Source organism: Filicampus tigris, chromosome 2 (genome assembly GCF_054856515.1).
Source record: "Filicampus tigris isolate MCC_2025a chromosome 2, RoL_Ftig_1.0, whole genome shotgun sequence".
In the NCBI taxonomy this organism is placed as follows: Eukaryota; Metazoa; Chordata; class Actinopteri; order Syngnathiformes; family Syngnathidae; genus Filicampus; species Filicampus tigris.
Genome location: NC_141218.1, coordinates 8,086,110 through 8,111,664, shown reverse-complemented (window position 1 = coordinate 8,111,664; position 25,555 = coordinate 8,086,110). Strand labels below are relative to the sequence as shown.

The following is a 25,555-nucleotide window of genomic DNA, read 5'->3' as shown; positions in this document are numbered from 1 at the left end:
ATTTCTTTTATCGTTGTTTGCCATTAACAAAAAAGTGAGAGTAGGAAAAAAAAACTTTATTAAGCGACATAGCCTCCATCCATGAACTCCATCTTGAGAGTTAAGTGCATGATCACAGTAGTGCTGCTGGTCCTGGTCCTGACAAGAGCAACTGTCTATTGACGGTTACGTATACACTCGGTGGCACCGTGAAAAAGGTTGAAAGGTTCTGATATTTAAAACAATAACCAAAACCGATTGCTTTCCTGTCGCCTCTCGATATAGTTTCATTTTCCTCTCAGTATGCCAAGTTTGTTTTGCTAATTGCGAACCTACCTGAAACAAGTCTGCACATGCGCATTAAAGCGGAATCGCTCATTGCATAAGAGCAATTAAGAGTCAAGTGAGCCTGAAGTCTAAAAAGTTCAATGGCTTGTTTGTTAAGATTTTTGTCAAAATTAAGCTCTTGCACATTTTATGTAATTAGTCAACTTTGTTGTTGTTTAACCCATTTGCCTTGTTTCGCCTACCTCGGTTCAGTTACATCATGAAAATGTTTGGTTTTATTTTATCGTTTGTGTACATTTGATTTTTTTTAACAGATAAAGCAGTTTTAGTAGTTGTTCTTGCTGCAGTTTTTTTTAATCAAAAATGTAAACCAAAACACATTTCTCTGCACTCACTTTTCTCATCATGCCACTGAGTCTGTGACTATGCACAAGCTTCTTTTGAAATCAGGGATTTATTTCAAGAGGGCAAAATCGTATAAATTAATTAAGAGGTTAGTTACATGTTGCTGGCTGATGTGCTAAAAGGAAGCATATGAATGAAGAGCAATAACTCTTTTCAGAACATGATCATACTTAAAAAAAAAAAACTCCCAAGTGTCAGGTGATAGAAGTCATTCTATGAAACATGCAGAGGACACAAAAGGTTGTGGCTGATAAACAACAATGTATCTGTCCAAAATGATACAAAAACAAGGCAAAACAAAGTAGCACATTAGCAAAAACGCCAGCCACCAATAGTGCGTCGAATCCTGCATCCTCCTCCGGGGTCTTCTAGGCTGCCGCGACAGAAGTCTGACGAGTGTGTGCGCACCACTTGCTTCACAACACCATCCCTCCGCCCATCATCTCCATTCTCTGAGGGAACACACGTCTGTGTCAATTTAATTACACAGTCAATCTTAATGATGAAATGCAAACATTTGTGTAGCTTTTGGTTGCATGTTCTAGCATTCCAGCTCAGTTGATTCATTCTATGACCCTTTGAAACATCAGAAGTGACGCCTGTTATGCTACCTGAGGTGGCTCGATGAAAGCCAGCCAATCGGACGAGTGCGTGGGCAGCAGCCCCATCGATTGGCACTTGTAGATGGCCAACGCCGAGCCCAGCAGGTTACCCACCAGGTAGACCAGTCCCTGAAGCCACTGCTGACTGGAGCTCTCCAACAGCTTGAAAGCTGTTCAAGACAAAGAAGACAAGTAGAGGATGATGAACTAAGTGGCGCCCCCTTGTGGAGAGGCCACCGTCTTCCGCAAGGCGAGGTACTCACTGGCTGACATAGACATCAGAGCCTGTATGGGCCTCCAAGCCATCATGCAAACCATCATGATGGGGAAGATGGAGATGGTGTTCCCCGACATGTACATGATGAACAGGTTCATGGGGATCTGTTTGAGGGGGCCCAGCGCCACATCCCAGCATCTCTGTCAAGACAGGAGGAAGCACAGTCAACAATTCACCAACAGAAAAAATCATACGGCCTCTTCATCCAGACTCACCTTCTCCACCAGGTTCTTGTCCGTCTCCTGGATGCTGGTGTCGGGAACGGGCTTCTCCGAATAGCCGATGGGATAAACGACATCTCCCTGGCCGGCCTGCCGGTCGCTTCGACACCTGGAGCAAAGCAGCGCTGCTGTCATCTCAACTAACAAGTCAAATTAACCAGTGTTCACCCGTAAAGTAGCAAACAATTCTACATTCATGTCAACAATATATTTCATCCTTTAAGCCCTTTACTACAGCTGAAAAGGATCTTATTTTCTGTAAATGGGTGCCGCAAGGGTCTGCTTTAGAACCACTTTTATTTTCCTGAACGAGTTCAGCACTGATGTCAGAAAATGCTTACGGTAATTCTTCTGTACGTAAATTATAGATTTATTCGATTTCCTCATTTCATCTTGTGCTGTGAAACCTACAACTTGATTTTTTGTGTAATCCAAAGTTCTCGAGCTAAACTTAAAACTGGTTTACATTCACGCAACTTGAAACTCATCCCAAAAAAAGTCAAATATGAGGAACAAAAGAACTCTTGATGGGACTCCTTCGGAAAGCGTTTTTCTGTCAGAAGTATCTGGGCATCTGGATCGATGACAACTTGTCTTTTAAAACATGTAGCAGAACAAACAAACGGAAGTAAACACTTTCTTCCTCGATACTGAATAACTCTCCTGAACTCAATACTGACAGAACAAGCTACATTTTCATTGACTATTGAATTCCCATTTCTATGCATGCTCCCTTCTCTATGATGCATCTTATCATGCGGATAGATGTATTACACGTGATGGGTTCTGGACCTTTAACTGTCAATAGCATCAGAATGTCGACTGGACCTTCTTAGCCCTGAGAGAAGAGCAACGCTGTTGTTTATTTCACACGTGTGCTTATCGTGAAATGTTTCAGTCAAGTGCTTATAATAATCTATTGGCTCTTGCCGCCATCTTGTGGCGTCTATAGGCAGTTATAAACCTCCACAGGGTTGTCAATTACTCCCAGATTTTCCCTTCACTGCAATTACATCTCTTTACATTTACCTAGTGTTGCCTAAACTCAGCTCCAGAGCCCACTTCATCCTCCTGGAACCGGCTCCTCCTCGCGTGGACAAAACTCCCCCTCCTTGTCCCCCCGGAGATGCCATGACAACGGAATGGACCGCGAGATAAGCCTGCTAAAGATAAACAAAGACACACACAAACTGAAATCATCATTTACATATTAAATGAATAAAAATACAAAGTATATGAAGTTCCATGTTTTGTCATAAATGATTCCAAGGCTTTTACTGGTGTTGACGAGATTTGCCCTGGTATTGAGCTACTTGAAGAAGGTATAGAATCCAAGTGGGGATTTTGGTATCTTGTTTGCTCACCGGCTATGCGTAAATTAAATGTCGTATTTTGAGTTTGCTGACTCGTGGTAAAGTAAGGTCGTCGTTTACTAACCCGGAAGTGGGCGTGACGTCATGTAAAAGGTCACCTGCATTATTTCATTCAGCGACGACATTTACATTACATATCACTCGCCAAATCATATTAATTTTTGTTCATTTTGCAACACTCACCAGATTCGATTGCCTTTCGATCGTTTTGCTTGTGTTAAGAGTGGCGCTGTAGCTTCAATTAGCAGAAGCTGCTAGCATACTACCTGGAGAAAGCCAAAACGAGTATTGTCCCGAGAGTGAAGCCGCGTTTGAGTACAACAGGGTGACTATGTGACTAAACGAGCCTTTCAAAGCCACACAATTCTGCGTTTACCTTTTGAAAGAGTCGAAAGCGATGCTAGTGATTTGTTTTTTGGACGATGACAGTAGTCCACTCTTCTTCGCTGCTTCGGCGTCGCAATGACGAGTTTGGTGCGCAATGACTGACAATGCCCCTTGTGGCCTTTCGAGAGAAGTACTATATTGTCCACATCAAATTACGTTAATATTAGGATTTTATTACACATTTGATCCTTTGTCATAGCCGCCAGTTAATAAGTCAACGCATGAATGATTCAAGTTCGGACATCATGGCTATCTTAGTGCAAACATTCAAGACTGGGAACCATGACGTCACACATCATAAAATGGCAGTGCAATTGTCATTGTAACACAAAGGTGTTGTTGTCAGGCTCACGAGAGGAATGAGAGGTTAATGACATCATGGTTGGAAGAGGTGTACTTGTCACTTGTACAGACTGAGCTCAGGGCTGTGATACAAGCACATGTAAGAGTCACACAGCAGCCGGCGGGCGCGCTCCGGAAGGGAGGCGGGGTCCACCCTGCCCAGCTCTTCTTCCGACAGGCTGAGGTAGCAGCCCACCTCGGGACACGGTCTCACCAGAGGGACGTTGAAGCCGTTCTCACCTCCTGGACAAAAATCCAGCAGGTTAATTCGGCTGACAGGCGGTTGGACGGAATGAGCAGTGACTTTGCGTCTCACCTTGGCGGTCGGCCATGCTGTCAAAGAAGAGCCAATCGGAGGGCATAGGCCCGTGTTTGACGAAGCTAACGTAGTGGCTGGTCTCGATGCACGTCACAGCAAACAGAGACATCTGCTGGCGAGCGCAGTCGAGGGGGGCGTTCCACGCTCCCTCGGGGACGCCCATCTCCAGCGGGCAGTGAGATGTTCGCTTCCTGTGCCTGTGAACCTGACGGGAAGGACCGATGCTGACTAAGTTGCGAGACACCTTGCGGTCAGTGGCAGGCTTCGGGGCCCAGCCCAGGTACTGTACCTGAGTGTTGCAGGTGTTGCAGTACTGTTTCAGGTGTCCCGGTGTGATCTCTCGGTCATCGTAACACTCCGCACACTCCCACTGGGCTAAAGCCTGACAGATACTGCACTGCCTCAAAGCTAAAGAAATGCGCACACACGCAGATGACATGCACATTACACTCCAATAAAAGGAAGCATGATGACATAAAAATATGACAATGTGATCAGACATTTGGGAAAAAATAGCGGCGTTTTGAAAGAAACACTTCCCATGGGAATTAATGGGAACAAATCAGGAATTGACTAAATTTAATGTTGACTCCCAACAGGAAACTTGAATTTAGTTTGGGAAAATCTACAGTATGTCCCAATATGGTCAATTTAATAGTTTTTCACAATTACAATTAATACAATTGTGAGTCTTCTTTTTGTGCTTTATTCACGACTTGAAAGTGTTGAAAATAGCTTGAGGCCAAATATATGACCTCTCATCCATGATATTGAAAGTTTGGATGTTTTTTTTTTGAGAATAACGAGGGAAAATAGTTAGATTACATACATTTGAGTAAGCCTGTTTTGTTAAAAGCGCATCGCTGTAATGCTTCAGTGCATATGGAACTGGTGAGCCAAGAATGTAAGTGTATTCAGATTCATTTCCACCTATTGAATTGTTAGCTCATTGTTTTATTTATTGTTTGGCTCAACTCAATGACCTACCATTTAAAGCCATTACAGTTTTAAATGTGCGTTTTTGAGCAAATTAGGGATTGAACATGATTTTGGGGTAGAGTGTTGGTGTTGTCACGCTACAGTATATGAATGCAATACTGGTGTATTTTTTTTTTTGTTGCCATTTTTTCTTAAATTTCCTGCATTCCAATTCGGAACGTTTCAAAAATCCCCCATTTGAACTTATTCACATGAGAATTTACTGCAACTTTGGCATCCTTCTCAACCCTACTGAACATTGGGATCAATTGTCAGTTACTGTCATCCAGCAGGTCTGTGATATCCAGGTTGAGGGTGGGAAAGATGATGTCAAACATCTTGAAGTCCTTCCCAAAGCGGGGCATGAGCAGAAGAAGGCAGGACGGAGCCTGTGGCAGGGGTCAAATACAGTAGAAGGATTTTACCAGATGCAATGCTGTGCCGTGCCTCCGCTTACCTCAGCTAACTTGAGTCCAGCATGGATGAAGGAGGACTCCAGCAAAGTTTGGACGCTGGCCACCTTCATGGGGCTAAACAGCGGCGAGGGCAGCAAAGCGGATGCGTCTGCGGGGGAGGGCAAACGAGGAACGTGAGGCGGAAAGAGCTGGTACAGGTGGCACTCCTGCGGCTTTTGAGACAACGATCTAGGAGGGTAGAAAGAAGAGGACACATGCGTCATTCATTCATCCCAAGAAGGAAATTAAATCACTTCAGATATAGACAGACAGAAAAAAAAACAAGATATAGATGTTTGGTGGTGTATGGTAAGACACTATAATAATCATAATAATTAATAACGGGGGAAAAAAAATCGTGAGGAAGAGAGCAGCCAGGACGTGCGGCGCCACCTGATCCTGAGGAGTGGTTCGACACGGAGGAGCAGGAAGAGCTTGTTGAGGAACTCCTCCGGATCTGGGCAGAGATGAAAGGAGAAGCGGCGTGGCGGCATTCCTGGTGCACAAACAGGAAGTGCAAGGCGCTCTCGCTCACATACCTTTCTCCTGGCTGGTGAAGCCTGCGTCTTGGTTGGCCGCCTCCAACAGTCGCCTCAAGGCCATGGTCTTACTAGCGCACACGTAGCCGTACCTGCAAAACAGACAGGCCTTAAGGCAAATGTCAGAGTTCATTTTGTGGAACATCATGTGACATCTTTTCGACTGAACTGAAACTATGGCGGGAGCAATGAAGGCTCATTAGAGCCCTTTACCCGCTTTTCTTGAGCACTCTTCCTTGGTCAAATGACATATAAAGGAGAAAGGTCAGACCAAGGTCAAGTGACAGGCGGACCTGCGCAGGGGGTTGACGATCTCGCAGCGCAGCAGGTCCTGAGCTTTACCGGAGCTCGGATCGGGTCGCGTGTCGTCCGAGGGCCAAAACAGCAGCCAGTCTGCCGAGCTGCAGCAGGAGAAGAGGCTGCGGACGGCGAGACGGAGTGAAACCGAGTGACGCGGTAAGAGGCTTTCCTGAACGCGGGATCTTCGTCAGCACGGCACCTGAACAGCGTGGCGTCCAGGTAGCAGGAGTTGAGGTGACCCTGGATGCCTTTCTTCCAGCCCTGGTAAAGTTCCTTGGCCTCGTCCCCGTCGGCGGGAAGAGTGTCATCCTCCACACGCTCGCTGTCCCACTCGGCAAAAGCTGCCCAGCCGGAACCAAAACATGACCGTTGAATTCACCTGCTCAGCACACGCGGCCAAAAAGCGCACGAGGCAACCTGGTCACCTATGGAGTTGCAGCGCTCCACTTGATTGACGCGAGCTTCGGGAGCGGGGAATCTGGAATCTCGCCGGCAGTTACCGAGCTTGACGAAGAGCCCCTTGTTGGGCGGGCAGCGGAAGTAGCGCTCGCCAAGGTACGTGCCGTCGGATCCTGCCGACACCTCCTGCTCCTGCGTGGGCAAACCAAGTGGCACTTATCTGCTCAATCATGTCAATACGGTTTCCCTTACTTACAGTACACTACGTTGCCAATCTGAATGAGAAAAATAAAATAAAATCAGTCTTAAAGAAGCGCCCGGCTCCAGGAGGATGGGGTTAATTTACCAGCTCGATGCCCGTCACCGCCTCATGAACTCCCTGGATGCGGCCAATCCAGCGGATGACACCGTAAAGCGGCGGGTCGTTCACTTCCACCATGGAGCCCAACTCCAGGTCCTCCGCGTCCACGGGCACACCCCAGTCCGCGTCCGGTGAGCCGGGTGGCGAGGGCTGGGCGTGTGTGCCGTTGGTGTGCTGCGCCACTACCAGCTCGGCGGGTTTGGGCGGCGGCTGCGGGGGTTGGGGCGGGGGCGGGGGCGGGGGCGGAGGCAGGTGATCGTGGAGCGGCTTTGGCGGAGGTGGAGGAGGAACGGGTTTGAGGGGTTTGATGCCGGGCGGCAACAGGGCCACTTTGGAGGCAGAGGTGGGCGTCAACGCAGGGGCCGGTTTGGCGGCAGGTGGCGAGTTTTTGGTCATGGATTTGAGGACTTGGGGGGGAGGGACGGCGTGATGCTGGGACTCTGCAATTGATAACAAGAGTCATTTTTGCAAACAATTCTTCAACAACAAAAAACAGTGCTTTGAGGCCATGTCTTTTCTCAAAATGAGACTTGATTAATTGAAAACAAACCAATATGGGTTTCACTACAATTCATTAAAAAGCATCTAAATCGGATTCCTCTACCTGGGGACACATTCGAAGCAGGCAGCAGTTTTCCATACAAGACAGAAGGAATTTGGCAAAGCTTCTCTCCTCTGTAATGGCCATCCCAGTTGCCCGTGGGAGTGTCCTGAAACAACGGCTAATAATTAATATTCCGCCCACCGTCAAAACATCCCCGGAATGAAGGAAACAACTGACCAGCAAGAGCCCCACGTAAATCAAAGATGATGGTTGACGCGGTAGCGGACCACAGAAGCGCACCTCTCCGCTTACGGTCGAGCCATCCAAGGAGACAGTAACCCGCTGGCCCACACTGAATGGCAGGGGCCCCGCGGGGCCGCGAAGAGGGCGTTGAGTTCCGGTAGACGGTTGCTCGGTTGATTCGCCGGAAGACTGAGACTGAGTCGGAACGACGGCCAGAGGCAGATGGACGTGATGTCCGGCACTGCCGCCGGGCGGCTGGACGTGCGCGGGGCGACTGTTGTTGTGATGGTTGCGGACAATGCTGCGGCGGGGAGGCCGCTTCCTTTCTTGGTCGTCTGGCTCGTTGCCGTTGGACCAGTGTCTGAGCTTGATGTGGCTGACCGGGAGGAAGACGGCAGAGCCGTCGGGGCAGGTGAAGAGACCGCCGCCGGTGCCCTTGCCTTTGCACGCCGCCGAGCCCTGCGGCCGAGGAGAGGTGATTGAACCACCTGATGAATAGAAGAATAAGCAGAGGCGACTTTACCTTGAGTTGCACCCCAAAATACTGAGGTCTGCTCCCTGCCGTCAGCGGCCCGACGTATTTGAGTTCGGCCTCAGCAAGCTCGTCCGCTTGGTCCATTTGGACCCACAGGGGTGTGCCAGCGGGTAAGTTGGCCAAGTCGTGTAGCTTCTCACGATTGCCTGGAAGAAAAACAGCACAACTAAGGTTCCCGTTGAACCGTTCTGATGTCCGTTCATAACTTACGTAGTAGTTCCAGGCGAGCCTCTTGGGCCACAGGCTCCAACAGGCCAACACATTCACTTGGAACTTCAAGCAGAACCCTTCTATCCAATTGTACAATGATGTCAAGTTCCAGCATCTGAGGAGAACCCAGAGAGGACACACCTATTTGACATGATCACACCCTAAGTACTGGTAATTACAGCGGAAGAAAGCCGTTGTGCGTGATGGTAAAGTATTTCAAAATCGTGATCACTGTTACCTTGACATATAGAAAGTCGGCTCTGCTCCTACTCGATTGTCTGTCCGAGCACATAGACCCCCGCGGCAGCACGATGGTACCTTCCGAAGGGCCCTGGACATGTTGTTCGGTCGACAGCAAGAACATTTTCGGGGGTCGTCCTTTCCTTCTTAGGTCATGGACTCCTGACATGTTTTGTGTGGTTACTCGCAACTGGTCGACAGAGAAAGGAAAACTTTCAATTATGATTAAAAAAAAACAAGATTTCCTATGACGACTAAACACAGTAACGCCGCGCATTAAGGTAAATGTTTCCATTTCAGATTTGGTTGAAGATCAAGTTGTGACAAGTATTATTCAGGCGACACATTCCTAGTTTGAGTCTTCGGAGGGGAAAAATACTTTTCGAAAAACTTACCAACTCCGATGTCAATCAGTCAGAAGTCAGGAACTCTCACAACAAACCGAACGGTAAAGCCGGAAGCAAGGTGACAGACAGCAGTGCCAACCAATGAAAAGACGGAAAAGTTACACAGCCAATCAGCTCAAACGTGGGCATTCCTTTGAAGGATTTCTTTATAACTACGTTAAAATACAATTACAATGTGCAAAATATCGGCAACTAACTGGTATTTATACCCACCAATATTTTGTTTATTGAAATAAACATTTATTTCACACTTGAAATGAATGGGCATTTTAAAGTGGTAGTCAACCCCCAAATTCTTTTCTTTACTATAATATTTTCTATGCAGCCCCATGAGTCGAAACACGACATTCTGATTGAAGTTGTGTTTGAGGAATAGGAGTTAAGTAGTGAAATCCATTCATTATTGTTCTCTCCTACTTCCCCCGGTAGCTCAACCTCTCTATCGTGTTGTGAAAAGTGCCTTTCATTAATTTCATTAATTTCCGGTGACGGGCATCGCGCTGGTAAATTAGCACCTGTGACGTCATTTTCAGTCAACAGCAAGTGACAAAATGGCCACCTCGAGATGGCTAAAAACCGCTGGATTTTGCTGCTTAACTCATATTCCACAAATGCAGAATCAGAATCAGAATGTTGTGTTTAGACTGGCGGAGGCACATAGAACATATTGTAAAGATTTTTTTGGGTTGACCTTCCCTTTGAATCAGTTCCCATTCATTTATGAAATCGGGTTTAGATGCACTAACCAAATGCTACGGAACAAACTTGTCCAAGGTATATTTGCATGTCATAGGCATTTTTCTTAAATTTCTATTTTATTAGTTCATAAATAGTATTACTCCATTATGTACAACATCCAGCTCTAAAAAAACAACACAAAAATATATATAATCTAACAATATTTAAAAATATATATTACATATTTTTACATTGCAATTATAATCTAATAGCGACTTCAACATTTCTTTGGTGTGCTGCCTCCAGTATTGTAAAAAGTACATTCCTGAATGCAATAGTTGAGTAAAAGTGCAAGTCCCTAGAAGTTGGTCACCTTGTAAAAAATCACTTGAGTACAACTTACCGATATAAAACGGACTCAGATATTGGGAGAATTAAAAAAAACAAAACTATATTAATATAATTTAAGTACAATATATATGGTACTCGTCGAGCCAAATATTTGTTGAGGTGGTACTATTGGTGTAAAAAGTTTTGAGAACCACTGACGTAGACCATCTAATTGTCAACAAAAACTCTCCTTCATTTAATTCAGAAAACTGTCATCGATCTGACGTTTGGAAAAATAAAAATATTCATATACAGACACAGTAGCATGATCATTCAACTGATCGGGATCATATTTAGTGTCTCATCCGAAGACAAATGCAACCCGTGGTTCATCGTGACAGCAGGCAGGCAGCAGGGCTGGACAGCGACATCATTGCTACGGCTAGCGCAATGCGGCGGCGGGCTCCTTGCAAAAGTCTCTCTTTCAAACCGCACTAACTACAAACTGCAGCGGTCAGAAGTGCGGAGATGACTGCTCTGTATTGACAAAGTACGTGGTCAGCTCCCCTTTTCCCTTGACGTCGATGACTCCTCGGAGTGTGATGCCGTAGCCCACGCTCTGGACCACCTGGGCCGTCTCCTCTGTCACCTGGACGCAGAGACGGAAGCGGATGTGGTCAAGCAGGGAAGGAGGCGAGTTGGAGGCGATGGACTGACCTGGATTCTGTCCAACACTCCCGTGCTGTCCATCCTGCTGGCCACGTTGACCGAGTTCCCCCAGATATCGTATTGCGGTTTATGAGCCCCGATGACTCCGGCAATGACTGGGCCCTGGTTTATTCCTACAAATGGACATTGCACAGTCAATTCTTTCATTGAAGAATAAAAACATGAATGGTAAGTAACTTATGTCCCCTGACCTAACCCATTTAAAAATTGGCATACCGATGTCAATTAAAATAACGCCACTGAGAGGAAACGGGCTTACCGATCCGCAGTTTGAAGCTGTTGAAGGAATGCGTGTTGATGAGCTCCAAGTTGCTCATTAAAGCGATGGCAAACTCCACCATGGAGCGCACGTGGCTGTAGGACATGTCGCATTTCTGCAGAGGGATCCAGAAATCATGATTCAAAGGAGGCATGACATTGTGAAAGTACAGTGAGCCGCCGCAAATATCGCAGTTTTTTTACAGTACACATGCGGGTAAGTCTGAATTTAGACTTGCGGGCCTCCAGTGTAGTACCACGTTGTGCCACAACATGCCGGGCAGCACTGAGCTCTACTGTATGTAGATGCAGTGTAATTAAGAAGAGGAGAAGCGGAGTAGATCTAGATCCTGTACTGTACAGTTTAAATATACATGTTGAATTCTCCTGTGTATGTTAAAGTCGCATGTTTGAAGATTTAGAATTACATATACATCTATGCTAATTTCTAGCAGCTCACCTATGGTGTTCAACATTACCGTATATATTAGCATAAGGCTAGCAGACTTTCGTATAGTGATTTAGTTGAACATTTTAGTGTTTTACTATACAATTTGAAATTGTCTTTTTCATGTGTCGGTTTTACGGTATTTTTTTATTTTTTATTTTTTTTTAGTTTGCTGAAGCTGGTAGTCGGAAAACGCGAACGGAAGCCCGTTTAAAATGATAGTCGAACCAGCCTATAGGTGATTACTAATTGGTCCGGCCGGACAAAATGGCGGATAAGCGGACGGCGGAAGGGTACCTGTAGACGGAAGGCGATAAACGGACCGCAAATTTTGAGTAAAACGCCCAGCTCTGGTGATGAATATACCTTTCTGTCATCCCACGATTGCGTCAGGCCTGCAGCCGCCATGTACGTACTGCCAATGGTCTTGATCTTCTCCACTGAAGAGAATTTCGGCTTGGATAAAAGCTGAGCAACAGACGGACACGCGAGAAAGTGAGGCAAGAAGTCAGGCGAACGCTTCGGAAGAACCTACAGACGCTACTGATCGCTCGTACCTCGTCGAAGTCGGCAATGATCTCATTGAGGAAACGTAAACACTCCAGACCATCTCTGTTGGCGCTGCTCTCGCTGTAGAACTCCTTAAACTGAGGGACGGAGGCGAACATGATGCACACGCACTCGTACGACTGGCTGTAGAGGTCCTGAAACCAAAGACGGGCCATCAAATTTCAGCAGAAAGTCAAATTTGATTTATAGCTAGCGCCAACTCATAGCGGAAATTAATGAAAGGCACCTTTCCAAACACGATAGAGGGGTTGAGCCACTGGGGGAAGTAGGATGAGAACAATGGGCACAACCACAGCCATTACATTGCCAAAAAGGCTGCAAAATGTACAAATCACCTGATTGCGGACAGTTTTGCCCATGAAGAAGGAGGCCACGTGAAGGGGCAGAACGTTCTGGAGGAGAAGCTTGTTGACATTCTCCACCGTCTCCATCTCCTCTTGTTCCAACTTGAAACAGTGTTCCAACAGGAAGTCTACGCGGCAGCCCAGCTCGTCCTAACAGAGTTGATTGATTGAACTTTTTATTTGGAACACAGTGCAATAAAAAATACAAAAAAACAAGGAAGTGAAAAATTTGTAATATCAAAAACATATCCCATACTGAAACGCTATGTACTGTGTTAAAATCTATTTAGATCGTACCCCTTTACTATTAGCTTTGATTAATTATGGCTCAAGAACTGCAATCCAAAATACATACATACGGTGGCTATAAAAAGTCTGCACTCCCCTTAACCTGTACAACTCAAATGGAAAAAAAGACATCTATTCAACAGTTACCCCTCTTGAATAGATGTGTTTTAACATTATCTTATAACTGGGGAAGTGTATGTGTTCAGATTTAAACAATTCCATTCAAACTCATTTAAACGGGAATCAGCACAGAACTGCCACTATTTGAAATGCCTCTGATGAACCCCAAATAAAGTTCAGCTGTTTTATGTTTGCTAAAATATACCATAATAAAGATAATAATAATGGCAACCTATACCAAACCCTGCGTGAAACATATTTTTATATATTCTTAAAAGCTAGTTTATGTTTGGACATTTCTTTGAAGTTCCAGTTTTACACATTGACAAACTGTCCTTGTTATGTGCAAGTTTCTATAAGATTTTTGTTGAGTCGGTAAATCGTAATTCCCTTCCCTATTCCAAAACGGATTTTTAATGTTTTCTGGAATTTGTATTGTTTTTAACCTTGTACATTAGTTGCACTGTTTGATATGATATACTTTCTGTGAATTTTTAAAAAAAGATTGAATTGGTGTGCCCCAGAAATCCTACTTTATGAATAGTCCTTATTGCGTTCTTTGTAAGGCAAGTTTCCATTTCTCGTACAAACATGCGCACGCACCCACCTGTCTGGCCAGTATGATGCACACAATATAAAAAATGACCAGCCAAACACCAGACATGATCTGAGGGTCCTTCAGCACACCGGGCCTGGGAAGGGTGCGCAAATTGAAATGCGTCAGTTCAGAGGCGAGAGGCACCAGCGCACATCGGCGGCGTCAGAGAAAGCCGCTCGCTCACTTGGAGGTGTTGTTGTACAGCAGGCTGATGAGGCAGGATGAGCGGTTGGCGTACACGTGGAGGAAGAGGGCCAAGTAAACCACCACGGCCAGCGTGAGGAGCAGAGCCTTCACCGACAAACATATCCTGACGAAGACGATGACTCCCAGCATGGCCAGTAGGCAGCAGTACAGGTAGTACTGGATGGATTTATGGAAAAACATTTGAGCATGATTTCTATATCCTACTGACGCGGTGAACTGCCCGCGTACTCACAATTGTCTTACTAATGAGAATAAAGTGAGCGCATGATTCAGCGCGCGAGTCGGATCTCCAAATAAATGCTCAAATGGCTTGCCTTTATCTACGCCAAGAGGAGACTACACATGTTCATTGATAACTCACAGGCACAGTGTAGAGTTTGAGACCCTCCAGCGCGCTCCGGTCGCTGATTTCAGTGCAGTTGTTTCCTGGGATGAAGACCTGACGAGGTACAATAAAAGGAAGGAATAGCTAATGTTAATATAAGTCATATTAAGAACAAGGCAGTTCATGTGTCTAAATAAAGGACGGTCTTCAAAGACCTCAAAATATACGAAAGTTAAGAATACGATTAACACACCATGTATTTTGTCATGATAATATGCGTTTTCATTCACTTCTATTCTGTGCTGTTCATTTTGAACAACACACCAATAATAACAAGATAAAGATAACTTTGCACTGATGCTGGAATGTGTTAATCGTATTTCCCAGCATTTCAAAGTGAATCATTGCTCTGAGTCTCAGAATGAAAAGAGGATGTTAAAAAGAGAGCAAAAGGCTCACAAAGTTGAGGATGGCCATCAGCAGCGTGATGAGCAAACTCAGGCACACGATAAACAGCCGCAGCGCCGCCCTGGTGGAGACACCAGGAGACAGTCCTGATATCCATTGAATGCGGGGCGGTGTCTCGGAATGCCATTTCTAAAAAAAAAAAAAAGAAACAGAAGTAAATTATATGTTAAATAATAAATACACATTGGCATGTTTTTTGGGTGAGTTTGGCCGAGCGTACCTGCAAGTAGCCACAGAACGCGATGGACAAAAGAAGCACCAGCACAGGAAAGGTGGCGCTGTAGGACACGGCCAATTGAAAGTTCCTGGCAAGGGTGCAAACACATTTGTAATATTTATCACCAAACATTTGTCATATTAATGTTTCTATGTGCCTTCACTAGTCTAAACATGACATTCGGATTAATATTGGATTGTGGAATATGAGTTAAGAAGCATCTGTTTTTAGCCATCTCAGGGGGTGGCTATTTTCTCACTGTCGACTGAAAATGACATCGCAGTTGCTCAGGGCTCAGGTAACGACCAATCACGGCTCACCTGTTTCACCAAAATTTTGGGGTTTATCCGAATACACGATTATTCTGTACAATTTTCAGGAGGATACTCGAGTACTGTATATATATTATAGCTGCAGCTCCATATTCAACCTCCCTGTTATATTATCATATTTTCATTGTTAAATGAAACCCTTGCTAAAGTTCCTGGGATGAACCTCCCCAAAAATACTCCTCAAAATTAGTAAATCGCTCCTCAAATCAAATATTGGATGAGCAAAATTGCTCCTCAACGAAAAAAGTTTTGGCCTTGCGAATAATAACAATTTGCGTGCCACTCACTTGTCAGAAACGAGCATCTGGACAGCAAAAAGGGTGACAAAGACAAAAGCGAGGCAGCTCATGGACTGGTGTAAGCCCTTCACTTCTGACAGGCGAAACTGGAACACACACACACACACACACACACAAGGCGTAATACAAAAAGCACCACAGTGGGCTCACTTCCTATTGGACAAGTGACACTACCTGCTTCTCCAGACGCATGTCATTGAACAGCAGCGTCAGACAGTTAAGCCTCTTGGCCCTCCACCTGGAGAACACACACGCACACACACAGATCAGAGGGGGAGGCAACGAGAGATTTGAAAATCATCAAACCTACCCTGCAATGTCCAGCGTGTCCAGCGACCCCCTCACACAGTTATCTACAAACAAACTGAGACAAAAAGCACAAATTCCATCTTTGCTGCTCATATGAACTTGAAAATCACCTGCAAAGGTTATCGTGCATTTTAGATTCATCCTAAAACATTTTGGCCACTTTTAGTGAGTAGTGTATTGACTGCATTGACATTTTTGAGCAGCAACTTCACTTCCTCATCTTTTTATTTTGCCTGTGTAATCAGCCTGAACATTAAAACCTCAATGGGAGGGAGAATTTCAATGTCACTATGAGGAAAAGGATTGGTAAGACTATCCATTATACATACACATTTTTTCTCAGTATCAAGTACAAAGAAGCTCATTTTAAAATATTACATATAGGCAACACAGGACACCGGTCTTCTTGAATAAGATCGACACTCAAAGATCACCTGTATGTTTGAAATGTAAAACTACAAATGGGACTTATTGGCATTGTTTATGGAACTGTCCAAAGATGTCTAAATATTGGTCATGTATAACTAAGGAAACTAGAGCAATATTGAAAATGAAAATCAGTAACGATCCCGGTCGATATCTACTGGGGCTGCCATCTCACAACAAATTTACAGACAAGAACACATTTAAGCTATTTTGTAAGCTTCTGTTTCTGGCACGAAGATGTATTTTGTTTAATTGGATTAAGGAAAAGCCACCAACTATTCCTCAGTGGTATACAGAAATATTTAAAGTACTGCCAATGGAAATGCAAAATTAAGTGGGAATGAGAATTTATTTTTGGATTTATGGAGCCCCTTATTAGAATACTTGCCAGGTGATCTTCTTTGCTATTCTGCAAAGAGGTACCGGCTCACTAAATTGGAGGTCCATGGGGATAACTGTTTGAATATTTGGAGTTTATAAGAGGAATTGTCTCTCCTTACTATGCTTTCATTATTTTATATGTAACTCGGGTTGCTTAGTATTAGTTGTTGTCTATTTAGTTTTTTTTTGTTTGTTTTTTTGTTTTGTTGTTTTTATTTCTCAGTTTTTTTTTTGTTATATATGAAGTAAAATTTCAATAAAATCTATTATTACATTTTTTTTTTTAAAAACTCAATGGAGCATACCAAGATGGGCTGTTCTGACAAGGTGGTCTTTCCTGAAGCAGACAGACATTTTCCAGTTAGGACACATGAATGTATTTGCAACATGTAGCGCTTGTGATGCATGGTCAACATACAGCAGATGACTGCTGCTGGTTCACTGCCACCTCGCCCATCTTCCTGGGGAGTTTGGCGTGGTGGTTGCTGAGTTCGGCGAAGGGCCGGATGTTCCGCCATGACTGAAGGTACTGAGACATGCGTATGGACGCCCGCTGCCTGTTCTCAACAGTGGCAAGAAGGTTGGCCTGGAAATGAACGAACCACGCCGTCACACACTCGCGTTCTCGGCTGCAGTATGCCGCGTGAGCGCCCACCGTTGTCGTTCGGAGGAAGCGGCTGTCGGAGTTGTTGGGGTCCAGCACTAAGTAGGTTTGTCTTCCTTGAAGAAGTGGATCCCGACTCCCTCCATCGCCATCCTCCACTTGGTACGCTCCGTTCAAGTGTTGTAGGGTTTCTTCCGTGATGTGAACTCGCCTTGTAGAAAGGAAAAATCGCACTTTAATTGCCTTTCGTAGCAGAAATGCCGAGGCGCGATTATTTTTCATTTGAATGCGCTCACCCAGGAACACCTCCGGACTCCATGTGATTGGCTAGCGTCACGTCATGTGACCACACGTCGTACTGCCATTTTTGCAAGCCGATCACACCCGAGAGCACGTTGCCCGTGTGAACGCCAACGCGCATGCTGATCTCCACTCCTGTGGCCTCTCGCAGTTTACTAAAAGCCAAGAAAAGGAGAACAGTCGAACCTTGACTTGACCAAGCTTGTCACTCTGGTTACTTGAACAGTGGACACACGCTATTCACGGAGGTTAGGGACCGGAATGGCCCACCAATAGGCAAAATCCGCGAATAATTGATGTTATAAGTGCATTGACAAAAAAAATATATGTATTATTAGGGCTGCTCAAAAGTATTAATCATGATTATTTTGGTAATAATTGAAATCACAATTATTCAAAAAATCATTTATTTTTGGGTACAAAACAAGAACATGTTTAAACGTAAAAAAGACAAATAAGTTTCTTTTGGACCAAACAAAATTTATAAAATTAGTTATTATGAAATACAATTTAAAAATATGCCCATTTATAAATTCAAGTATGATTTCCTTGTGATAGTCCGTTGGTTATAAATGAATATTAATAGTGGGTTTTTTTTGTTTACAATTATGCCAATTTTGTAATCGTGGAGTGTAATAATCGTAATTTTAATTGAATTTTGATTAATTGCACAGCCATATTTGCTATTATATTTTTTACCGCCCAAAAAACTTGAATATGCAGGAATGTACGCTCAGTAAGCGCTTTCCACATTCATCCCCCCTTCCAAAAATTTATACATCTAAAAAATAATTGGGACAAAAAAAATACACAAATAGATGAATTGGCAAGTGTTGAGCCGCAAGTATGCAGGGGTCCTCTGTTAATCAAATCAATTTTATCAATTGAAATGAATTTAAGTATCATGAATACGTCCTGGCTCCCAAAGAACATCTTTGTTACATCTTTTTAATAAAGAAAAAAAGAACTATATGTAAAATAGAAATATATCTTAGGACAAAAAGTAAGGAAATTTGTGATTGTTGTACCAGAAGCTCAAAACAAAAGTGAATAGCAACTACAAAAAGCTGTTTAAATTGATTGGTGATAATAAACAGGCTTTCCAACAGTATAAGACATTTTGCCAAGAAACATTGCGAGAACAAAAAATAATCTACCAAATCAAAATATCCTAACATTTTGTGCGACAAAATCATTATAAAACAGAATGCAAAAAAAAATATGGCAAAAGTTTCAACACACACACTGTGAGAATATCCTCCCTGCTCCTTGCGAGAGTTCTCATTTTGTATCCGTGCGTTTGACTTTTTCTCCTGTTCACTAAACCGCTGAAGCACAAAGTTTTGGGCCACTCGTATATCAAAGCGGTGTATGATGTGAATAGGAAGTTGTGCACCACCGATCTCACATGCAAATGAGCTAACCTGATAGCGGTGCACATGTCCAAGCCCATCTGAACACAGTTGCTGGCGTGCGCGGGGATCGGGTCGGGCAGACCTGACACGCAGTAGTAGCAGTCGCCCAAGATTTTGATGCGAAGGCATCCGTTCTTCTGCAGACAGCGTATGCAGAAAATGTGATGGCGCGCTGTCAAACGCACACACACACGCGCGCGCACACACTCTTGGTACCTTGGCGATGTCGTCAAACCTGCCAAAGAGCTTGTTGAGCACCGCAACGAGCTCCTCCGGTGAGCAGCTACTGGCCAGCTTTGTGAAGCCCACAATATCCGCGTACAGAATGCTACACACATACACACATTGAGCATGACGCACACGGAAGGCATGACGGCATTCTTCCGTTTTCCATCCTCACCTGACGTCTTTGTGCTGTCGTATGTACAGGCTGTGGAAATTGTGTCCATTTTCTTTCTCGCCCTTGGGCTTAGTCAGCCTCTTTATCACCTCGGTTTTCAACTCCATGGCGATGTAACGCGGCAACACGGACAGCAGCAGACGCTCCTGGAACAAACGGACGACAATCTTTTTCAGCAGGTCGCTCAAGAGTCATTGAATGGGGAAAATTGGATGCGATCAAACCTGCTGGTATTTTCTGATTTCCTTCTGGGAACGGATGGTGCTGAACTTCTCTCTCTTATGATTGGATATCCTGAGATCGTTTTCCGTGGTCCACAGGTGGTAGACCCCGATGCAGTTCACACACAAGAACAGCATGCCGTTTGCCACCAGCTGTGGCCAAATGACGGATCGGGCACCATTCCGACGTGAGTGCAAAAGAGAAACGCGGGTGAAATTTAGGGTTGGAAAAAAATCAGAGAATTTCCAAAGTTGATGGGGATTATGAAAATGAACAGGAATAACCCTGTAATGTGCTCAATTTAAAATATATCGGAGTTATGCTCAGATATATCTGGTGTTTGTGTTGAAGGGAGTTGAGGAGTTTCATTTCCACATAGTAGTGCTTTGCTACGATCTTGTGGAAGCTCTAGGCAATTTTTTTTTTTTTTCATATCGACATCAATTACTCGCAGACTTTCACTCCTGGCAGCAGCTTAGGACAGAGCCCTGCTGGACTTTCTGTACTGTCTTTGAAAAATTCCCCATTTGAAACTCCCATTGATTTTTTCCCCCCCCCACCTTTCTTCGCAACCCTCATCAAGTTGGACGCACCTGCACAGCCAAGTCTGGCGTCTCCGGACTTGTAACCGGGACATAAACACTGATGATGACGATGTGTGTAACGCTGGTCCAAATCCCAACCATGAGAGCCCAGGCCAGTGAGAGAGGTAGCACCGTGTAAACACTCAGGGACAGGAAGAGGAAGAAGGCCACCTGACGAGGAGGAAGTCAGCGTGGATGGATGTGAGTTTCTTTCAACACGACTCGGGTCACGTGACACCTCCCCACCTGTTCCCACGTTGTGACGGGTCCGCCGGTGAAGATGAAAACAATGGCGGTGACGTACAGCGTCCCCCAGACGAAGAGGGCCAGGGCACCGGCGCAGCGCCTCACGGTGGCCAGCCACGGCAGACACACCAGCAGGACGGCGCTCAGACAAAGAACCACGCACAAAACCGACAGAGCTCCCACGTGGACGTCAAGGTTCTGTGCGCAAGATGCAACCTTTGAGCGCAATCGTTAACGCTTCTTTCTTAACTTTGTGTCAAAATCACAACAGCACATTTGAAAGGAGCATTACAATCTTGCTGTTTGTATTTACATGGTTGTATTCTCTTGTTTTCTGCCTTTGTTCAAGTAGCAGTTGTTTGAAGGTTGAAATTACAGCAGCACCTATGCTAATTCACACATTTGTTCATTTATGGTGTTTCGCGATATATGTTAGCATTAAGCTAGTGGATGTTTGCTATTGTTTGGTTTGGTTGAACATTTTGGTGTTTAAATAAACACTTTTCAATTCTCCTTTGCATTATGTGTCACTTTTACAGTAAACTTCAAAGTGTAGGTTTAAAGGGTAAATCAACCCAAACACATTTTTTCCAAGAATATGTTCCCAGCAGGCCAACTAGTTGAAACACGGCATTCTGATCAATATTTGTGGAATATGAGTTAAGCAACCAAATCCACCCCTTTTTAGCCATCTCAGGGGGCGGCTATTGTGTCACTTCAGACGACTGAAAATGACATCACAACTGTGCAGGGCTCAGGTAACGACCAATCACGGCTCAGCTTCAGAAAACAGGTCGTGATTGGTCGTTACCTGAGCCCAGAGCAGTTGTGATGTCATTTTCAGTCAACAGAAGTGACAAAATGGCCACCACCAGAGATGGCTCAAAACGGGTGGATTAACTCTTATTCCACAAACGAAATTTAATCAGAATGCCTAGTTTCAACTAGTGGGCTTGTATAGAACATATTCTTGAAAAAAATATGTTTGGGTTGACTTCTACTTTAAAGCGGAACTTAAGTTAGAAAAAATCTTCACAACAATATGGTTGATGTGCCCCCACTAGTCTAAACACTGGATTCTGATTATTATTTCGCTCATGGAATCTGAGTTAAAGCGGAAGTCAACTCAAACATATTTTTTTCAAGAATAAGTTCCCAGTAGGCCCACTAGTTGAAACACGACATTCTGATAAATATTGCGTTTGTGGAATATCCACTCGTTTTTAGCCATCTCTGGGGGCAGCCATTTTGTCTGTCGACTGAAAATGACATCACAACTGCTCACAACCACCAATCACGGCTCAGATTCAGAAAACAGGTCAGCCGTTTTTTTTTTTATTTTTAATTTTGAAAATTTTGCTGCTTAACTTATATTCCACAAACGCAAAATTAATCAGAATGTCGTGTTTCAAGGAGTGGGCCTGTTGGGAACATATTCTTGAAAAAAATATGTTTGGGTGGACTTCCGCTTTAAGCAAGGGGTGGCAAAGTCCGGTCCTCAAGAGCCACAATAGGAATAGGTTTATTCCTACGGCAACACACCTGTTTCAAATGATCAGTTCATCAGCAAGATTTGCAAAAGCCTGATAATGACCCCGATGATTTGAATCAGCTGTGTTGCCGTAGGGATAAACCTAAAACAGGCTGGATTGTAGCTCTTGAGGACCGGATTTGGCCACCCCTGAGTTAGGCAGTAAAATCCACCTGTTATTTATTCATCTCAGGGGGCGGCCATTTTGCTACTTGTTGTCGACTTGACTTGTTTGACTTGACTTCCCCTGTAAAAGTGTTTAAATTTAATGCATGTGGGGGTGTAAAACTACACAAAATATGTTCGGAGTCAGTCGTTCACTGGACAAATCCCCCCTAGCCCCCACTCCTCACACACACACACACACACACACTGTTGTTCTCACCCTTCCCATGGTAGGAATGAGGACGATGATGGCGATACAGAACGCCAAAGACAGCACCAGGCCAGACAACATGGCCGGCGTCTCCTCCCCACACTGCAGACAGCCCCTGTGCATGGACCTGTAGCAGCAGCTGACGGCTTCTGTGACGCTGCGTCGGGACCGTGTGCTTCCACGGCCTTCTTCATGGTCCACGCTACTCCCGGTACTCACAGCGTCCTTCGGTGAGCTGCCGTTTTCCCTTTTCTTGCTAGATTTGGAAGCGGGTCTTTTTTTCCCCTTTTTATGGGACTGATTCCCTTCCACGGTGTGTTCAAAGAGGCTGACAGGAGAAACAGAGTTGGTCTTTTCCAAGGAACTTCCACTGAGCTCACTTAGGTCGCCGCTGAAAGCGGTGCTGGCGTAGCCGGGGCTGGAGTGAGAGCTGCCATAGTCCGAGTCGAAGGTGAAGTCCAAGATTTGAGAGGACGCGTCGACCTCTGCTGCGTCGCTCACGGCTGACCCGCTCGACAAAGAATGACTTTGTGAGAGTCCCGGTTGGCTGGCCGGCAGTCCTTCAACATCAGCGGTATCTGCGATGTGGCCAAGTTCGAGCGCATCTGTTCCAGTTTGGGCCTCGCCATCGACCTGCAATGCTGCTGCCGCTTCTTGGTCAGGCCGCATCTTCTCCTGGATCCTTCAGCGCTCGTCTGCTGTTGAGGAAGCCCGACAGATTTGCTCCTGTGGAAACACTGTCCGGTGATTTTTCCGCATCATCATTTCACGCCGCAAACAGCGGTGTCCAATTGTTTTCTTCTTGGAGCCACGGACAGACAAATTGAAGGATGCTGTAATTGAACACGCTGAAACGCAATCCATTAGCATGGGTAAAGCCACACAAACCAATAATGTGTAGTTTTAAAAATACATATATTTCTTTAAAAAAAAACAGCAAGGCGATAAGGCACAAAGTGAATGATTTTAAAGGATTTTTGGGGTGGCCAGTTGTACTGCATCACACGACCTTGACACGGAGCAGAAAGTGGAGCTAACAATCGCGATTCTGAGGCGTGTCTCAGCGAATGATGAAATGATTGGTGGAAAACAAGGACGTGAGATTGAGTTTCTCCTTCTCCTGCCTTGGGCTGTGTCAATAGCTAATTTTAATAAATTTAGTGAACAGTGAGCAGCAAATGTCACCCAAGTCGTGGTTTGGACACCCCTGCTAATGTTTTTGTTGTCCATCCAATTGGGTGTTTGTGTGTGTGAAACATACCTGTGTTTAATAGTGTTCCTTGTTAGTACTGTTGATCCCCCTCAGTCAGCACTCAACCATCGATGGACGACGTCAAAGTCTTCCTGCCATAAAAGAGGGTCAATAACAGAGTGATAATAACACACTCAAACCCTTAATTCCATTATAATGACGTCCTCTGGTTGCTTTTCTATTATGCTAAACTCGTTTGTCTGGCTATTTTTCTCAGTCACACACAGTTCAGGTGTGTACTAGAATGGCATGACAGCTATGCACCTTGACGACAACTTTCCAGTCACCACCTAGTCCAACAATCAAGTGCAGTGATCGTCCTTCACTAGACTGTTGATTATCTGATGGCCATCACAAAATATACGCACCAAGTAGACACCACATAATAGAAAGGTTATTTCATACTGTATCTACTGTACGAGGTGTCAGAAAGGTTCCAGGACTGGTGTGCTAAATTTCAATAAATGTTGTGTGCCAGGCAAAGAGAGCCTCTGGCATTTGTAGAGTTGTGAACGTTGTCACCATGACAACAGACCTTCTCACAGACACTTCCTTGCCGTGCTGAAGCGACCTCCCTAATCACCTGACCGGACTCAGTGTGATTTTTGTTTCCTCTTTCTCAAACTCAAGGGGATCCATCAAGATGGGATCCCGGAAGAATGCTTGCAGGAATGCATGAAGGCATGGCAAGGAAGGCTGGGAAAGTATGATAAGACTCCGGAGGGATTACTTTCAAGGGGAAAATTTGTAGTTTGTAATAAGATTTGAAATATGTCTCTTGTGACACCAGTTCTGGATCAGCTTTGAATGTGTCCCTTATAAAACGACTATCCAAGTGTGCATCTGCTGTCAATTTAACATCAATGACATCAAAATCATTTAATTGATGTCATATTGATGTTAAATTGACAGCAGATGCCCAGTGGGATCACAACACCTGCCATGCAAAATTGTACTGGACAACCTAATTGTTGTCATTTGTCAGCGGCGTCAAATGGAAAATGTACATAACACCTTCAGCCATGTTGTAAATGAAAATTTGACAAAGGATTACATTACCAAAATAAAAAGGGAACAAGTGAATTCAATTGTATCTCGAAAGTAATACGATGTAGGCTACATTAAAGTGCAGTACAGTACTTTCAACATGTTGGTGTGACCGGCGTTAACTTCACTTCCGTTGTACTTTTTACAAAGACAATCATGACATTTAACTGAGTGCGGTCCAGTTCGCTTGTCTTACCTCGTGACACACGTTCAACTTAGTCATATTCCACTTCCAACAGCCTGCCTTCTGGCCAAAGCACGACAAAACACATTCACATAATAATAATCTAGAGTACGCTTTCAAAACGCCGTGAGAACAACCGAGAGCGACCCGGCAGGTGTGAGCGAGAATTCCAGTGCGAATGGGCGCACGCAGCTTGCTTTCTCCCAGCTGAGGTAGGAGGGTGCGTGCGCGTGCACGACGCCAAGCTACGAGTGCTTTCAGTTACGAGCCGTCGCCTGATCGGTGTTCTGCGATAGGAGGGATCTCCAGTGAAGAGTTCAAGTTGACGATCACGATGCGCTTTCAGACGTTCATTGAACGTGACAAACACACCAATGCAAAATGAATACACTGACGAGGAACATGGCGCACGGTTGCTAACAATGACATGAGTGTGCAAATTTGCCAACATGACTGCGTTTATGGGCTTGGTCACGGACCAAAATAAACTCGCATGTGAAGGTGTCGCTGTGTTGTATAGGCTTAGGACATTTGAATCATAAAAAATGAGCCTGTGTGTCATTTATTGTCTCTTCTAGGCGTTCTGTGTTTACGTGGTCAAACAAGCCATTTTACAAGCTCAGCAACGCACACCACTGAAAGATGTATTGTGCTTGGTGGGCC

General features: G+C 44.7%; 3 protein-coding genes across 7 annotated transcripts; all 3 read right to left on the bottom strand.

Annotated features, from left to right (window-relative positions):
• Positions 1 to 702: 702 nt before the first annotated feature.
• emc4 (ER membrane protein complex subunit 4) lies at positions 703 to 4,008 on the bottom strand. 5 transcript variants are annotated; one of them, XM_086012375.1, is made up of 7 exons: positions 3,522 to 3,622; positions 3,329 to 3,411; positions 2,802 to 2,935; positions 1,767 to 1,881; positions 1,538 to 1,691; positions 1,284 to 1,444; positions 703 to 1,124 (listed from the first exon to the last, which is right to left on the bottom strand). In XM_086012375.1, exons 3-7 carry the CDS (start codon positions 2,903 to 2,905, stop codon positions 1,089 to 1,091), a joined length of 570 nt encoding a protein of 189 aa, XP_085868501.1. In that variant the 5' UTR covers positions 2,906 to 2,935; positions 3,329 to 3,411; positions 3,522 to 3,622; the 3' UTR covers positions 703 to 1,088. The 5 variants fall into 5 exon arrangements, with proteins under 5 accessions (XP_085868501.1, XP_085868510.1, XP_085868526.1 ...); XM_086012384.1 differs by having other exon boundaries at positions 2,802 to 2,932; XM_086012400.1 differs by lacking the exons at positions 3,329 to 3,411; positions 3,522 to 3,622 and adding an exon at positions 3,885 to 4,008.
• Positions 3,685 to 9,481, bottom strand: cyld3 (cylindromatosis (turban tumor syndrome) 3). Its single transcript, XM_086012296.1, has 17 exons — positions 9,393 to 9,481; positions 8,996 to 9,187; positions 8,758 to 8,872; positions 8,536 to 8,693; positions 8,007 to 8,471; positions 7,830 to 7,935; positions 7,211 to 7,665; positions 6,891 to 7,056; positions 6,665 to 6,806; positions 6,459 to 6,584; positions 6,166 to 6,257; positions 6,020 to 6,083; positions 5,629 to 5,815; positions 5,452 to 5,560; positions 4,483 to 4,601; positions 4,191 to 4,398; positions 3,685 to 4,117 (listed from the first exon to the last, which is right to left on the bottom strand). Exons 2-17 carry the CDS (start codon positions 9,164 to 9,166, stop codon positions 3,933 to 3,935), a joined length of 2,868 nt encoding a protein of 955 aa, XP_085868422.1. The 5' UTR covers positions 9,167 to 9,187; positions 9,393 to 9,481; the 3' UTR covers positions 3,685 to 3,932.
• Positions 9,482 to 10,191: 710 nt separating this feature from the next.
• On the bottom strand, positions 10,192 to 25,411 carry LOC147151239 (adenylate cyclase type 4). Its single transcript, XM_086012284.1, has 27 exons — positions 24,905 to 25,411; positions 23,671 to 23,753; positions 22,419 to 23,135; positions 20,503 to 20,700; positions 20,266 to 20,427; positions 19,675 to 19,824; positions 19,451 to 19,596; positions 19,267 to 19,378; positions 19,060 to 19,187; positions 17,632 to 17,790; positions 17,387 to 17,546; positions 17,150 to 17,317; positions 17,037 to 17,068; positions 15,926 to 15,979; positions 15,790 to 15,853; positions 15,604 to 15,701; positions 14,988 to 15,072; positions 14,759 to 14,896; positions 14,336 to 14,413; positions 13,952 to 14,130; positions 13,777 to 13,861; positions 12,753 to 12,911; positions 12,405 to 12,551; positions 12,214 to 12,315; positions 11,401 to 11,515; positions 11,130 to 11,254; positions 10,192 to 11,061 (listed from the first exon to the last, which is right to left on the bottom strand). The coding sequence occupies exons 3-27, from the start codon at positions 23,076 to 23,078 to the stop codon at positions 10,927 to 10,929; spliced, it is 3,639 nt and encodes a 1,212-aa protein (XP_085868410.1). The 5' UTR covers positions 23,079 to 23,135; positions 23,671 to 23,753; positions 24,905 to 25,411; the 3' UTR covers positions 10,192 to 10,926.
• Positions 25,412 to 25,555: the final 144 nt, after the last annotated feature.

Bases quoted from the DNA above. Each gene is read 5' to 3' on its own strand.
- emc4 (XM_086012400.1), bottom strand. From the start codon at position 2,905: ATGGCATCTCCGGGGGGACAAGGAGGGGGAGTTTTGTCCACGCGAGGA. The intron at 1,692-1,766 runs GTGAGTCTGGAT...CTGTCTTGACAG, and splicing joins ACAAGAACCTGGTGGAGAAG to AGATGCTGGGATGTGGCGCT. The intron at 1,445-1,537 runs GTGAGTACCTCG...TGTCTTGAACAG, and splicing joins TCTGATGTCTATGTCAGCCA to CTTTCAAGCTGTTGGAGAGC.
- LOC147151239 (XM_086012284.1), bottom strand. From the start codon at position 23,078: ATGCGGCCTGACCAAGAAGCGGCAGCAGCATTGCAGGTCGATGGCGAG. The intron at 14,414-14,758 runs GTGAGCCTTTTG...GTACCTCGTCAG, and splicing joins TGATGGCCATCCTCAACTTT to GTCTTCATCCCAGGAAACAA. The intron at 11,062-11,129 runs GTCAGTCCATCG...CTCTGCGTCCAG, and splicing joins GAGTGTTGGACAGAATCCAG to GTGACAGAGGAGACGGCCCA.
- cyld3 (XM_086012296.1), bottom strand. From the start codon at position 9,166: ATGTCAGGAGTCCATGACCTAAGAAGGAAAGGACGACCCCCGAAAATG. The intron at 8,472-8,535 runs GTAAAGTCGCCT...CCTCGGCCGCAG, and splicing joins ATTTTGGGGTGCAACTCAAG to GGCTCGGCGGCGTGCAAAGG. The intron at 6,585-6,664 runs GTGCCGTGCTGA...CGCCGTCCGCAG, and splicing joins CTGGACGCCACGCTGTTCAG to CCTCTTCTCCTGCTGCAGCT.